Source organism: Herpailurus yagouaroundi, unplaced genomic scaffold (genome assembly GCF_014898765.1).
Source record: "Herpailurus yagouaroundi ecotype Mexico unplaced genomic scaffold, PumYag 207, whole genome shotgun sequence".
Taxonomy (NCBI): Eukaryota; Metazoa; Chordata; class Mammalia; order Carnivora; family Felidae; genus Herpailurus; species Herpailurus yagouaroundi.
Genome location: NW_024412438.1, coordinates 5,538,904 through 5,553,917, shown reverse-complemented (window position 1 = coordinate 5,553,917; position 15,014 = coordinate 5,538,904). Strand labels below are relative to the sequence as shown.

The following is a 15,014-nucleotide window of genomic DNA, read 5'->3' as shown; positions in this document are numbered from 1 at the left end:
GAGGGCGCCTCTGTCCACTCCTGGCCCCTCGCCCCAGCGGGGTGTCTGTCTGTGAAGGGGTGGAGCTGGCGGGGAGGGGGGCCGCGGGGGAGGGACCGAACACAGGTCTCCCCACACAGCTCTGGTAGCCACATTTGCAGACTGGTCTGTCTGTCCAGAACCTGCTCCCACCTCAGGTCAAGGCTGACAGTGAGTATCTGCTCCCTCTGCACTGGGTCCCTGCTGTGGCCAGCTTGGGGGGAAAGGGGACTTCAGCAGAGCTCCTGAAGCCTGGGGCAACAGCATTGTAGGGGCAAAAACATTGGGGTGCACTGAGCGTGTGGGAGGGGCTCCCGCGACAGCAGTTTGGGATTTGGGGGAGACAGGGTTTGGACAGTAGCACAGGGAAGCCAGTCAAGTTCAGAGGGAGGTCTGTGGTGGTCCTCAGGGAAGGAGGAAGCTTCCAGGAGATCAAGTTCTCCTACTAGCGCCCTCAGAGTGCTTTCCCAAGATTCCCTGGATCTCCCAGGACCTGCGGAGGGGACCCAGCTCCCACTTTGCTTCCAGGAGGCTCAGAAAGCAAATGGGACTGCTGTTTCTGCCCCCACCCCCACCGGCACCCAGCCTTGCCAAGAGCCCAGGTCCCAGAGAAGCCGCGGGGTAGGAGAGCATGGGCCGTGACGTATCAGGAGGAGAGGGCATTAGGGTACTCTACCCATTCCCAACTCTCCTTTCACATGACCCCCTCTGTCTCCTCCTCCTTCCTTGGCCCAGACTTCCAGACTTCTCTTTCCTTCAAGTCTTTCCCTTTGTCTTCCCGTCTGCCCACTCCCTGCCAAAGTCCTCTCCAAATGGCCCCTGCATAACATCCCTGGCTCCTCAAGGGCTCCAGGCAACCTCTAAGTGCCCCTCCTGGATGGGCCAATTACTGAGCCACCAAGAGCCCTCCCACACACGCACCCCTTATCCCCTCCATCAGCCCCAGCTTGGGTTCCATCTCCCCCATGTCTCTGTGACAACTGCTTCTCATGCCCAGAGTTCAGGTGACACTCACAAGGTCCCCATTGTAAAGCTGGAATGTCATTCGATCAGGGCCCATTGTTCAGCCCCTTAGGCCTGAGGAAGGACAAGGACACCTGATCTGAGACACCTGAGCTGCCCCCTGAGGCTGTGGAGGGGCTGACCATCCTAAGGCCAAAAGAAAGAGGCCTCCTGAGTTGGCCCCCTCTCCTCGACAAACCCCTCCATTTTTTTCTTCCTTCTCTCCAGCCCCTTGAATTCAGAGGATGCACTCAGCTGTTTACTCCCAGCCCCCAACATTTACCAGCCCTATTCTGCCAGCTGTCACTGTCCTCACCTCATCCAGGCCGGGCCTAGGGGTGGGAGTAAGTAGGCAGGAGCAGGGATGAAGCCCCGGAGGTCTCCTCCCCCCTCCCTGGGAGCCCTGGCTCTGGGGAAACGTGTCCACATTCCTTCTCCCTTCCCACCATCACCCGATGGGAGGCCTGATTCTGCAGAGAAGGAAGAGAAACCAAACTAGAGGTCATGGAGATGCACCCCAGGGAAGCTGAAGTGACATGTTCAGGAGAGAGCAGAGTTGAAGGACCGAAAGAGGTCCCAGTCTGCTGATAGGAAACTCAAGAGGCAGTGAGATTCCCCCCTCCCCATGAAGCCTTGGGCCAGCCACGCGGGCCACCACTCTCTCCTGTCAGGCTGACTGAGGGCACCAGACGGACTCCTTGTTAGGGGTAGGCAGCAGTCAAGGCCGTAGAAGGGGGTGCAGCCCACCACCCTCAACAGCAGAGCTTCAGGCATAGCAGGGTAAAAATAGAGCCAGAGGCAGCTTGGCAGGGTCCTGTGACCATCCCTGCCTGCCTGCCCCACCCTTCTCAGTGTCTGCCCAGGCAGCCAGGAACCACCAGAGTCCACCGCAGGCCTCTAGAGCCAGCCACGGCTGCTCTGTCTTCGTGCCCCAAACACTGGCTACCTCTGGCTGGGATATGGACTGAGGGACACAGAGAGCAAGTCTAGATTCAGGTCTGTTAGGTTGCCATGTCATAAAATCTCAGTGAAAGATAAACTGTGGTGTGGCTCTGATCTCGTGGCTATTTCGGATGTGGGACCAGGGCTAGGCCGAGGGCTCCACTCACCCTGACCCCAGATAGCCTGAAGCATGGTCCCTAACTTCCTTCCGTGGTGGGGGTGGGTAGGTGAGCTGCACAATGGGCTCAGAGCTGGAGACGGCGATGGAGACTCTCATCAACGTGTTCCACGCCCACTCGGGCAAGGAGGGAGACAAGTACAAGCTGAGCAAGAAGGAGCTAAAAGAGCTGCTGCAGACCGAGCTCTCTGGCTTCCTGGACGTAAGCAGAGTGGGATACAGGGTGGAGTGGGTGAGGGGTGGAGGGACACCTCCCTTCCATCTTCCCAAACACAGCCCAATTGTCTCCTTCCTCTCCCAGACTTCTCTCCTGGGTTTTTCCAGGCTTCCCTACCCCTCCAGGCTCAAGACAAAAATACCCTAACTTATTAATCACCTGTTAAGTGCTGGGACCTATGCAGATGCATCAATAACAAGGCTCACGGTCTAGAAGGGAAACACTGACACATGAAAGTAAACCACGAACACCAGGAAGTGAAATGTTCAGGAGAGAGCAGAGTTGGAGGACCAAAAGAGGCCCCCGTCCGCTGACAGGAGGCAACGAGATCCCCGTCCCCGTGAAGTCTTGGGCCAACCATTCAGGAAGTACTCAGAGCTTTAACAGAATTGCCAGAAAGGATTCTGGGAAATAGTAACCTGACTGAAGTGGGCTCCTCCAAAGAGGTGGTACTTGAGCCACAGATTTCCACTGGAATGTTATCAGGGCGAATGTAGACATTTTAGGAGGTATCTGCATGAACAGAAGCATGGAAGAAAAAAGAATATGGAGCATGCTCAGTGGTTTTGACCTGAGTGAAGGGTGCAGAAGAGTAGGCTGCAAATGCTAACAGGGGCTTATATGGTAAAGAAGCCAGTAGAAAGTCAACCAGCTTTGAGATTTTATCAGGCCTGGGTTCCGATTCTGACTCTGGCAGCTTCTAGCTGTGTGACTTGGGAACATTCTTTAACCACCAAGTGTTAATTTGTTTCTTCTCTAGTAGGGGAATAATGAAACCTGCCTGTACTATTTGCGTTAAAATTAGACAATGCTTGTAAAGCTTGTTGCATCCTAGGCACCAAACCTACGGTAACTGATGTTGTTATTACTCTGCCTCGTTAAGAAGCTTATTCTGTAGCCAACAGGAGGCCACAAGTGTGTTCTGAAGGGTGACTCAGAAGAATACCATAAGGAGATGTAGTTCTCCCTCTTGTTCATCTCCGCCTCCTTCTTCCCAATCAACCACCCCTCTTGCCCCTGATTCAGTACTATTCCCCTCTCTATATTCCTATCTCTCCATCTCCCCCCTCCACAGGCCCAGAAGGATGCAGACGCTGTGGACAAGGTGATGAAAGAGCTAGACGAGAATGGAGATGGGGAGGTGGACTTCCAAGAGTATGTGGTGCTGGTGGCTGCCCTCACAGTGGCCTGTAACAACTTTTTCTGGGAGAACAGTTGAGCAGACAGCCCCAGGGGGCCGTGCCCTTCCCCTTCTCCCTGCTTCCCCCTTACCCCATTTTTCCCTTCCTACTCTCCTACCCTTGTCCACCCTCCACCGAGGGCGCAAGAGTAGTGGGCCCGGCCCACAACTCATCTTTAATTAAAGGCTCTTCTCTCGCCAGCTGCCGTGTGTCTCCTTTGCAGTCTGGGAGTGAGTGAGAAAGTCAAGGTACCTCACTCCCAATTCACCTTATTTGGGAAGGGATCTTATTTGGAGAGAGGTCAAGGAAACATCTTCCTAGCTGAGGATCGCTCAAGGCGTAGGAAGGCGGGCATTCAAGGTTCCAGCTGCAGATGTAGGAGACTTCATCTTCTCAGCCAGAAAGTCAGAAGAATTTCCCTTCAATCTCCAAAGAGTATCTACTGCGGACCTCCCATATTGTAGGCATCGTGTAGGAACTGGGGACGTAGTAGTGAACAAAACAAACACGACCCTTACCCACTCATAGGTAAAGTCCAGGATGCCAGGCCATTAAACACATGCACGTAAATGCTAGGAATGAAAACGAAAGCATCCTGAGGCACGTATATGGAGAAGGGTTGAAGATGTGTTCATTCGCTCATTCTTAAAACATTTATTTTTATGGGGGGGGGGGGCGAGCTGGGGAGAGGGGCAGAGGGAAGGAGAGAATCCCAAGCAGGCTCCACGCTCAGCCCAGAGCCGGAAGCCGGCTGGATCCCACAGCACTGGGATATCATGACCTGAGCTGATATCAAGAGTGCCAACTCAACTGGCTGAGTTACCCAGGCGTCCCAAACGTGCGAGTATTTCTATTGCATCCCTGGGCATAAGAAAAATCCAACGCAGGTAGGTCTGCATCAAAATGCGGATGACTGACAGGTGGAGAGGGGGTGGGAGGGGGAGCTGGACGCAGACACCGCCGGGGGAACTAACGACGTTCTGGAAGAGACAAGAGCGCAGGGTACTGGTGCCTCCCCCCCACCCCCACCCCGCTCTCCCGGCAGCCCTCCCCCCCCCAACAGGGAGGGAGATGGCAAATCCCACTAAACAGTTTTACAGGGTCTGCCTCGGCCAGGGTTGGGGCGCCGCAAGGAAACACAACCACCTTCGCCCGCGAGGCCGAACCTCCGCCAGCGGACCAGAACACAACCGCGCGGCCGCGGTCGTAATGCCCTGACGACCCCCGACAGCAACCACTGGCCACGCCCCTCCGTGGGCGGAGCAGAGAGCACCTCGGCCACCGCTTGGCTAAGGACCTGTCTTCTCCCTAGGGCTCCGCCCCAATCCCCGCGCAGGCGTAGCGCAAATCTTCTCGCCCCCTAGCTGTGCGCGGATCCGGCGTCATACGTAATTGCGTCGACGCCATTTTAGCCGGTCCCACTCGGCTCTGGGCGTGGCGGCCATTTTGTTTTGGGCAGCGAGCGGGAGGCGGCGGCGGCGGCGGCTGTGGTGGCACAGACTCAAGGCAGGAAAGGGCTGGCCGGGCGAGCAGGCGGACCGGCCGACCAGACAGCCGCCCGGCTACAACGAGCTAACCTAGCGACCTACCGCTTACACCTCTAACCAACCGCCCACCCAGTCAGCTCAGGTTCGGCCGGACCCCGGCCCGCGCGCCGCAGGCGTGGTGGCAGCCCCGGGAGGCGCCCTGGCGTCCGTTTCCTTCGGTGCGTTTCCGCGGCGGGGCGGCCCGGGAGGCCCCGGGGGGCGGGGCCTGGGCCGGCGGCCCTGACTGGGCGGTGAGGGGGCGTCGGAGCGTCGAGGCGGCCGCGGGCGGCCGCGGGCGGCCGCGGGTTCGGGAGGCCTTCCCTGCTCCCCCCGCCCGGCTCTCGCGAGGGCTCCCGCCTGGGTGTGGAGTCGGAAGCCAGTTTCCAGACGGCTTTGCCTGCGTCATGGTTCTCCGCGTTGGCTGCCCGTGAGGAGCGCCTGGCCAGCCCTCCCTCCCTCCCCGCCGCTGGCCGCGGACCTGGCCGCCGGCGATCGGGGTCTGCTTGGGGAGGGTGAGCAGCTCCCTGCAGCCGAGGTGGAGGAGGACTGTCCTGGATGCACTTAGCCCCCCTCAGCTTGCCCAGCTTGGCGTGCGTCTGCCATCTTGGGGGTTTGGGAAGACACTTTCCTGTGGCCTCGAGATGTAGCGGTTTGCGGTAACTATGGTGTAGACTTAAGCGCCCGATATGCGTTTTGGTGGGCTCTTCCATCGCCGTTGATACAGGCCTTTTCTTTTCATTCGCTGTTGGGTGAAGCCCTTGACGCCTGTAGAAATGAGGAGGTCCTTTTCCTCACTTGCTCATTCTGCCTATTGTCCTTTGTAGATTCTCGGGATTTGAAGATGGCTGCACAGTCAGCGCCGAAAGTTGTGCTAAAAAGCACCACCAAGATGTCTCTAAATGAGCGGTGAGGCAGCCAACAGCAACTTCAGCTCGTTCATAAGAAAACATTACTTAAATTGGCCCTGGGGTCCAAGGCACAAAAACCAATTTTAAACTAAATACCAACAGAAGGCTACAGACCTCTGTGTTTAGTTGCATCTTACGTGGTACACAAAACAAATTGGGCGGTTGTTTCAAAACCCCTTGTCAGTAGATTTTTATGTTAAGCTGTCTGAAATATTTCTCTGGTGGGATGTATTTTAAGAAGACTCCTCACACCCTCTCTCTCTTCACATTTTTTACATTGATACAGGGGTGGTGCAGCTCGGTAGCATGGTACCGTGGCTGCACTGGGCTTGCTGCCCCGTCCGAGGCCGGCAGTGTCTTGTCTGGTCTGTAAGAGGCAGGCAGCAAGCTGTCGAATGTCCGAAGGCCCTCGAATGCCATTCTTGGGCCTTGTAAGAGGCACTTGCTTTGCTCCATTTCTCTTTCTTTCGATACTGCTTTTAGTTTGTTTTTGTGTTAGATTCCTTTACAGTTAAGTGTTGTTCTTTTTCGTTCCATTAAATTTACTTCGACAGGAATAATAGAAGAGTGTCTTCACAAGCTGTTCGGTGACTAAATTAATCTTGATTTTCTCAGAAGCAATCACTTGGAATCAGGAAAAGTAATCATTTAAGCCTAAGAGAAGTTAAGGTACTTAAAGCAGTTTCTGTCTCTGAGAGCTCTTTATTGAGTGCCTTTGACCAATGACTTTATTTTTTATTTTTTAATGTTTGTTATTTTCGAAATGGAGAGACACAGAGCAAGTGGGGGGAGGGCCAGAGAGAAAGGGAGACCTAGAGTCTGAAGCAGGTTCCAGGCTCTGAGTTGTCAGCACAGAGCCCAACATGGGGCTCGAGCCCACGAACTGTGAGATCGTGACCTGAGCTAAAGTCGGACCAATGATTTTATTAAGTTGATGTTAGATCACTAAAAGATTTAATTGACGTTTATTTTTGCCTTTTCCGAAGCATATGTGCTGCTTATATCTTAGGGTGTGATACACACTGATTCTCCATATTTACATGTTATTAAGTTACATACTTACCTGTTATTCTCCATATTTACATATTACATGTTATTAAGAAAATATGTTACACTCCTGTGATTTATATGGGGGTGCTAATTCTGTGGTCTGTGAGGTGCTCTAGTCCTTCCTTACATTTGTTCTTACAGTGCACCCTCAGGTTCCCCCAACATTTTGGCTTTCTTTGTGTGTCTTTGAAACCACATTTTCTGTCTTTTGTTGTCATCATATCTGCTTATTGCGTGTTTTTCATATCTTCCACCTCTCTAAAAGCCTGAGCCCTTGTTATCTTTTTTGATTGAATGTGCTGCACTTAGCTGCATTTCTAAGTTTCTGATTCTTGCAAGTTTGTGGAAGCAGAGGAGTCTTTAACCCACATCAGCCTTGATCTAAGTGTACCACTTTACTTAAAAGTTCGTGGGATCTGGAGCTCCTGGTCTAGCAAGCCATGAAAATGCCAATAAATGTTTTGTAATAAAGCTTTTATTTAAACATCCATTTTGTTCGACCTTGAAGCTTTACTAATATGCTGAAGAACAAACAGCCGATGCCAGTGAATATTCGGGCTTCGATGCAGCAACAACAGCAGCTAGCCAGTGCCAGAAACAGAAGACTGGCCCAGCAGATGGAGAATAGACCCTCTGTCCAGGCAGCATTAAAACTTAAGCAGGTGAGAGGATGGGTCTTAATGCTCCAGAAGCAGCTGGTGATCTCTGTCAGGCAGTCCACTGAGGCTGTCAGGACATGATGGATGATTGCAAGGTGGCTCAGGGCAAAAGCAGAAACTTCTCTGGAGGAAATAGAAGTTCAGAGAATTCCCATTTTAGCAGGTACCAATAAGTAACTTCTTGTCTTTCTCTTTTAGGTAGTTTGCCATCAGTATGACCTGTGTCTGTGTTATCAATGAGTATTGATCTCTTTTTTCCTGATCCTTTGGCCTTAAAGTAGATTTGCTGGATTTTACCACAAAGAAATTTTGGGTTTTGTAGCCTCCAGAACTGTGAGAGAATAAACGTCTTTTGTTTGAAGCCAAAAAATAGAAAAAAATTTTTGATTTGTTTTAGATGATCTCAGAAAATCCTTTATTCCCTGTTAAATGAGTTACAAATTATGGAAATAACTTTATTTTTTTCCTCCTAGCACAGGAAGTCTGAACAGCCTTAATCAAACGTTTTCAGTGCTAAAATATAGAAAGAATAGGGTGGCCTTCATCTCCACAGCACCTAAAGTTTTGTCAGTAAAATAGAGTGAGAGCACTGAGTACTTAAAGAATAAGTGGGTTCTCTTTCAAATTACCAGTAAGAGAGAATTCTGTTCAGACCTGAAATAAAACCTGCTCTTTATTATTCATAGACTTTATATGCGAGTCCGGAGAGTGGCTGTGGAAGGATATGTCCAAGCTGTGGCTGGGCGTCTGGAGGGCGATGCCATGCAACTGTAAGGACTTTAACTGATAGCACTGCATGGCTGTGCATAAATTCAGCAGTTAAATATAACACCCTCCCACCCCCACCCTGAACTGTTGGGCTCACTGACCAAAAATAAACAAGGCCTTCTGCTTCAGCTACCTTAAGCCTTGGGAGTTCTTATATTTTGTCCCTGACTTAGGAAAACCATAAAAAAAGGCACCACCATTTTCCAAGAGTAGGTATTATAAATTGCTGAAGATAAGCCCCTGACAGATCATTCCAGAAGACCTTTCAAGAAACTTTTTTCTTTTTTTCTTTTCTTTTTTTCTTTTTTCTGTTCTTTTCTTTTTTTTGGTTAAGAGAGTGTATGTGAGCAGGGGAGAAAGGCTGCAGAGGGAGAGAGAATCTTAAGCAGACTTAACGTTCAGCGCGGAGCCAGATGCTGGGCTCGAACTCCCAGATTCTGAGATCATGACCTGAGCTGAAATGAAATCAAGAGCTGGGCGCTCAACTGACTGAGTGCCCCAAGAAGAAGCTTTAAATGTAGCTGTGCAGAAAGCAGCCTCTGGAGTAGAGCTGACCAATAGAACCTTACACGGTGATAGAAATATTCTTTATCTGCTGTCCAGTATGATAGCCCCTAGCCATGTGTGACTATTGAGTGCTCAAAATGTGGCTGGTGTAACTGAGGAGCTTTTAAAATTTTATTTACTTGTAACTGAAATAGCCACGTGTGGCTAGTGGCCACCTTAGCGTAGAGCACAGCTGTAGAGTGAAAACTAGGTGGTATAGTTGACATCCTTAAGCTTCCTGTCTGTTAAGAGTCCAGTATTGGCTGGCAGCTAAGGATTAAGAAGGGAGGACTTGTAAGCACTGTGCATTCCCCACTAAAGCACACATTTTGGGGGGAATATGCTCAGAATCACTGAACATAAGAGATTTGAAAAATGAATGAAGTCCTGACTTCCTAATTGTGTGCTGTCAGGGTGACACGACAGCCTCTTAAGGTCAGTTATGCCTAAGTGCATAATGTTCAGAAACTGCCCCTTTGTTTAGCTTATTATCTTGTGCTAGAAAGCTAATAAAAAAAATCATTGGTAGTCATTTATGGGTGAAGCAGGAGGACATACAGAATTTATTTTCATTCCTATTGGCTAATGGTTTTGTGGGAAAACAGGTTTGCTGGGGCCTTGGTTGTGTTCAAGGCTACACAGTTTTGAAGGATTTGAAGGATCCTTTCCTTTTGAAGGATTTTTAACTTATTAAGATGTGGTCTTAATAGTTTTTCTTTGAGGGACAGATTATTGAATATCTCCATGTGCAGTATGTCCTTGTCCTCAAATATGTCCTTTAGTTTCGTGATTATAGCTCACCTGTCTTAATTCCAACACAAGTTTGGCTATCTCTCTGGAGATACAGTTGAGTTACATGTTTATTTTGAATTAAAAGTTATCGTATTGGCTTAATGGAGCTGTTTGCAAGGGTAGACATGGAATTAATGGCTATTTAAGAAATGTAAGGAAAGGTTTGACTTTTTTGTGTTTATTTACATCTTAAGGTAAAAAGTGGATCGTCTGGAGATAGATACTCAGAGGAAAAATGGAACACACTGGCCTCTTTGACTGAAAAATCAAATCTTGTTTTTAAGTGACAAGAATTCAGATGAACTTGTAATTTAAATTTTTCCCAGAGTGTGATGAACTTCATTTGGTGTTTGAGTAAGCCTTTGAAGACAGTGGTAGTCCTTGGGCAAGTATGAATCCAGTCATATCATTGTCGACCTGTGGTTCAAAAACAGAATCCAGGATTTGAAATACAGAGTTCTTACTAAAACTTACGTTTCATGTAGTGGTGTATGGCTTCTGTAGCCAAACTAGTGAGGTGATTTGTGTTGATGCCAATTTCATGGGACCATACTCAAGCTTTCGTAAAAGCTCTGGATCAGAATTCTTCTTTTCTGAGGCAAAGGCTAGTTTCTGGATTAGGTTCTTTATATGACACCTACGGCAAGTTTATCTCCCTGCACACAGCCATCTCACTGCTTCTTTTTCTCTGCACTTTGAGTTGCTAGATGCCACTGGAATGCTTTTTTGATCTCAATCCCCCAACACCTTTTCTTCCAGAAGAGCTTAAAGCAGCGCCTGGGTAAGAGTAACATCCAGGCACGGTTAGGCCGACCCATAGGGACCCTGGCCAGGGGAGCAATCGGAGGACGAGGCCTGCCCATAATCCAGAGAGGCTTGCCCAGAGGAGGACTACGAGGGGGACGTGCCACCAGAACCCTGCTTAGGGGCGGGATGTCGCTCCGAGGTCAGTGCTGTGTACTTGAACATTGTCGGGCCCTACCCCTTCCCTTTTCTCTTGGGCTGCTTATGGACACATTTGTTTAACATCTTTAAGCCTGAATTTGTATTAATATAATTAATAACCTTTGAAATCACGTATTTTTAATAGTGCTGCATGTCTTTTATCGATACCATTCCTTTTCTGATAATGTGCAATGGTGAGAGGCTATGACCTGCGTAACAACAGGTAATTCATGTCATCTCCATTCCATTTTGAAACACCCTGCTGCTGCTTAAATCAAAAGCACATTCAAGTTCTAGAAATAAGTCAAATCTAAGAAATTTTTGGTCTGTTGGCCTGTATCTTAACTATCTTTGTTCCCAGTACTGGTGAAACACGCTGTTCTATTTGGAAAAAAGAGAGGATAAGTTGGTCCATAGCACTTAGCTACATGTTACATTTTGGGCACTGTTAACGCTGTTCCCCATGTTGTTCTTGTCCCTTGTGAGAACGTATTGAGAGCAGGAACCATATTATTGATTTTTAAATCTACCTTAATGCTAGGCACATGTCTGATTATTCAGTAGATATTTATTGTATGTACTTACTAATTAACTTAACTCCCAGCTTCTTCCCAAAATGGGTTTGTGGTCACACTTTGAATTGATTGAATAAAGAGCAGCTTGATCTATTCACACTTGGTGTGCAGCTTGCCCCCCCCCCAACCTAAAAATTAACTGAATTAACTCTCATTTAACCTTCACCGCCTTCCTTTGGTTAGAGTCTACTTTGTCTCTCTTGGATTTACCTGCATATACATTGTATGCCTCCTCTCCAAGGTCAAAACCTGCTCCGAGGTGGACGAGCCGTAGCTCCCCGAATGGGCTTAAGAAGAGGTGGTGTTCGAGGTCGTGGAGGTCCTGGGAGAGGGGGCCTAGGGCGTGGAGCTATGGGTCGTGGCGGAATCGGTGGTAGAGGTTAGTCAGCTACCAACTTCAGAGAATAGCTCCCTTTTACTTCTCTCCCTTCAAAACTCAGAGCCACCTTTCTGCACAGCTTCAAGTCATAGGCAGGCTTATTTGTTTGTCTTGTTTTGTTTTTTGAAACTGGCTTACTTTCTAAATTCACACGCGGTAGTGCAAAAGTCTGTCATGGGTTGTCTAAGAACCAGTCAGGTACATGTCAGAGCCAGATCATATGCAGTCTTTTTCCAGGTTCTTGCAAATTTAAATTGTATCTTTAAAATGACAAGATGGTCAGTTTGAGGTTTTACCTTTCTCTGTCCTTGCCCCACCACCACACACCCCATCCCATAGCTCAAAACCCCACCTTGAGTCTAAGATAAGAATAAAGAAGAGGGAGATGTACAAAAATGAAAGAGTGGCAAAGGATGGTGAGATTGGAGCTGGGTATTGATGTTGAAGCCAAGTAAAGTCAAGGTAAAGTTTGTGTCTGTGGGAAATCAGATGACTTTTTTGATCAAGGTAGAAAGCAAGAAGGTACCATGTCAGTTAACTGACTCTTGTTGATAATCTTACCTTTGAGACTTAGTGCTACTTGTCTTGTGGCCTCATCATGACCCAGATTGGAAAGGCATTTAATGGTGTTGCTGTTGTTAATCCAGACCTCATGGGAGTTTTCTGATACAGAGCTTAGTGGAAAACTCTCAACAACACCTGTCTAGGGTGGGAGCAAATCTATTCCTGTAGCCCCTGTGTATATCGGCTTTGGTCCTTTTATAGTGTGTGGTGGGTCTTCCATAATTTATGACCTTGAAGTTGCCAAAGGACAATAACTGTTAGAAAAGGAAATTTGATAGCCAAGGGCTTAGTTTCTTCTCTCCCATTATATGTTTGGCTCACTGAGTGAAGTACAAGCTCGTTTGGGTTTCAGGATGAAATAGCATGTTTCCAAATTATCTTGACCTGGTTTCTGACATCACAGGGGTGGGTGAGGGGTCTAAAGTAGCTTTTCAGAAAGCTGTGTATGTTTCATTAAGTGGATTGAAACCACCTCTCAGATAACCATAATTGTTAGAAGGCAATTAGAATCTGAGATAGAAGTGGCTGGGACTACTATAAATATTTTTCCCCATCTTCTCACATTGTTCCTATGTCATAGTAACTCCTCAGTCTCCTGATGTGGGGTCAGCTCATTAGTTTTAGTAAGTTTGAGGAGAGATGAGCTGATTTTCCAGAAAGCTCTCTAATAAGGCTTACCTTAAAAATTGTCTAGCCTTACACCTCCGTTTCTCTGTGCCCTTGTTACTTCTTCCCTCTTACTAAATGGGATTATCTATAATGTATTTTAATTAATAAACTTCTAGTGGGCCTCACAACTTTAGATAATTTGTCTTAGGAGAGATTAAGATTCTTTTGTCAGTTATTTTACTTTTGTCAATAGAATAAAAAGTCTTTAAATAGCATTTAGAGATGAGCATGTAAACAGGGATTCATTACGTGTGCTTTCCATGTGTTGCTTTCTACCCAATGTGTTTCCTGTTTTTCCAGATTTCTCCTCTTTGCCCTGCCCTTTCAGCCTTTCTCAGCTAGGCCCCACTGCTCTAAGGGGCATTTGCCGTAGCACCCATTAAACCTACTTGTAACTGTTTTCTTTTTTTCCCCTTGGGCCAGGTCGGGGTATGATAGGTCGGGGAAGAGGGGGCTTTGGAGGCCGAGGCCGAGGCCGTGGACGAGGGAGAGGTGCCCTCACTCGCCCTGTGCTGACCAAGGAGCAGCTGGACAACCAGTTGGATGCGTACATGTCAAAAACAAAAGGACACCTGGATGCCGAGTTGGATGCTTATATGGCACAAACAGATCCAGAAACCAATGATTGAAACCTGCCCGCCCTCCTGTGAGAGACTCTTGTTCAAAAGTCACCACATCTGTAAATAACCTTGAAATAACAGATGGAGAAGACACCTGATTGATGCTGGAAGGACCTATCACAATAGGCTGTGGACTTAACTTGCCACCAGTTTGTGCATTTTAGTGTGTTCCTTTTACTTTTTTGATACTGTGTTGTATGAAACCCTTTTTTCCTCTGACTTGGATTTTGTTTGGTTGTGTTTGGGTTGTTCCTCCACCCCCATCGCTCTGACTTCTCTTTGAACATGAATGTGGTGGCCTTGTGGCTAGAACACTCTCTTCCTCCTCTGCCTCCCTTCACCTGTCCCTATGCTCTGACGTTCTGACATTTCATCTCTGTGTTCCCATGAAAAAGGCCTAGTAAGAGCCCATCAGTGTTCCTTCTTAATGCCTAGGTTTCTGTGAAACAATTCTGTTCTACATTTACTAGCCTCTTAAAAGTGTTGAGCTCAACAAATTTGGAGCTCAAAAATGCATTCTGCTACATTGATATTTTTAGCGTAGTTAATTAGGAACACGGACATAGCCGCAGGGCCACATAGGTTACACATGGTAGTGCCTCTGATTTGACTGAAGTTACTTCTGTGGGCATTGACACCATATAAGGAGTGTGCTGGGTCGCGTGTGTGCACTTTCTACCCTGGAATTAGATGTATAAACTTTCCTCTTTGTATCCTGTCCAAAGAGATACTTTTGGGTTCGCTTACACCTGCAATGGAGAGGAAACAGCCATTTGATTTGGCACGTGCTTCAGAAAAGGGGATGGAATGCTGGCTGATCCCTTCTGGGAGGCCTCAGAAGGTACCCAGGCTGAAAGGCTGTTATCCTTATGTTTATCCCAAACCAATCTTGGCTTCTCCGTTCAGTGGCTTTGTTTGACCCTCTTTTTTATTTCCCTTGAAGGTTTAATTAAGTTCAACTATATTCTGTCAACTGTTCCAGTTCTCCGTGGAATCTTGTATTTCTGGTTCGTCATAACAAGAAATTGTTCTCAAATCTAGCCAGGCCTACTACTATTATTGGACTCTTTGAAATGCTGTGGCCAGTATAACAATATTCTGACCTGCCCCTTTGTGGAGTTGAGTCCTTTTCTTCATAGTTGTCTTAAAATCAGGGTGGGGCGGCAGGTACTGATAGGGCTTTGGGGCAGAAAGTGAAGAATTTGCCCCCTGAGTAAGCCTATGGTAAAATGATTAACCAGGGTACTAGCCTGTTTGTCCCAGAGGAAGCTCCAGCACAACGTTCTTTGGCAATATTCTGGACTGTCCTCTTGGGAAAGAAGAACCTAACAACGTTCTACCAAACCAGCTGCCATTGAGGTGCCTGGCTCCCAAAATGGGAGGTTGTGCATGTGGCAAGCTGGGAAGGAAATTTTGGTTAAGGCAGCCTGTTGAGTCCTGGGCTTCTTAGCCTCTGGGTTGTAAAGCAAGGGGTT

At 48.1% G+C, this 15,014-nt stretch overlaps 2 protein-coding genes across 13 annotated transcripts; both read left to right on the top strand.

Annotated features, from left to right (window-relative positions):
- Positions 1 to 61: 61 nt before the first annotated feature.
- On the top strand, positions 62 to 3,738 carry S100A1 (S100 calcium binding protein A1). Of its 2 annotated transcripts, none has more exons than XM_040452910.1 (3): positions 62 to 189; positions 2,190 to 2,342; positions 3,433 to 3,738. In XM_040452910.1, exons 2-3 carry the CDS (start codon positions 2,202 to 2,204, stop codon positions 3,574 to 3,576), a joined length of 285 nt encoding a protein of 94 aa, XP_040308844.1. In that variant the 5' UTR covers positions 62 to 189; positions 2,190 to 2,201; the 3' UTR covers positions 3,577 to 3,738. The 2 variants fall into 2 exon arrangements, with proteins under 2 accessions (XP_040308844.1, XP_040308845.1); XM_040452911.1 differs by having other exon boundaries at positions 81 to 189; positions 2,180 to 2,342.
- Positions 3,739 to 4,968: 1,230 nt separating this feature from the next.
- CHTOP (chromatin target of PRMT1) lies at positions 4,969 to 14,646 on the top strand. 11 transcript variants are annotated; one of them, XM_040452898.1, is made up of 7 exons: positions 4,969 to 5,243; positions 5,889 to 5,970; positions 7,531 to 7,684; positions 8,368 to 8,451; positions 10,547 to 10,733; positions 11,549 to 11,686; positions 13,343 to 14,646. In XM_040452898.1, exons 2-7 carry the CDS (start codon positions 5,906 to 5,908, stop codon positions 13,546 to 13,548), a joined length of 834 nt encoding a protein of 277 aa, XP_040308832.1. In that variant the 5' UTR covers positions 4,969 to 5,243; positions 5,889 to 5,905; the 3' UTR covers positions 13,549 to 14,646. The 11 variants fall into 11 exon arrangements, with proteins under 11 accessions (XP_040308832.1, XP_040308840.1, XP_040308838.1 ...); XM_040452900.1 differs by lacking the exon at positions 4,969 to 5,243 and adding an exon at positions 5,456 to 5,576; XM_040452899.1 differs by lacking the exon at positions 4,969 to 5,243 and adding an exon at positions 5,604 to 5,720.
- Positions 14,647 to 15,014: the final 368 nt, after the last annotated feature.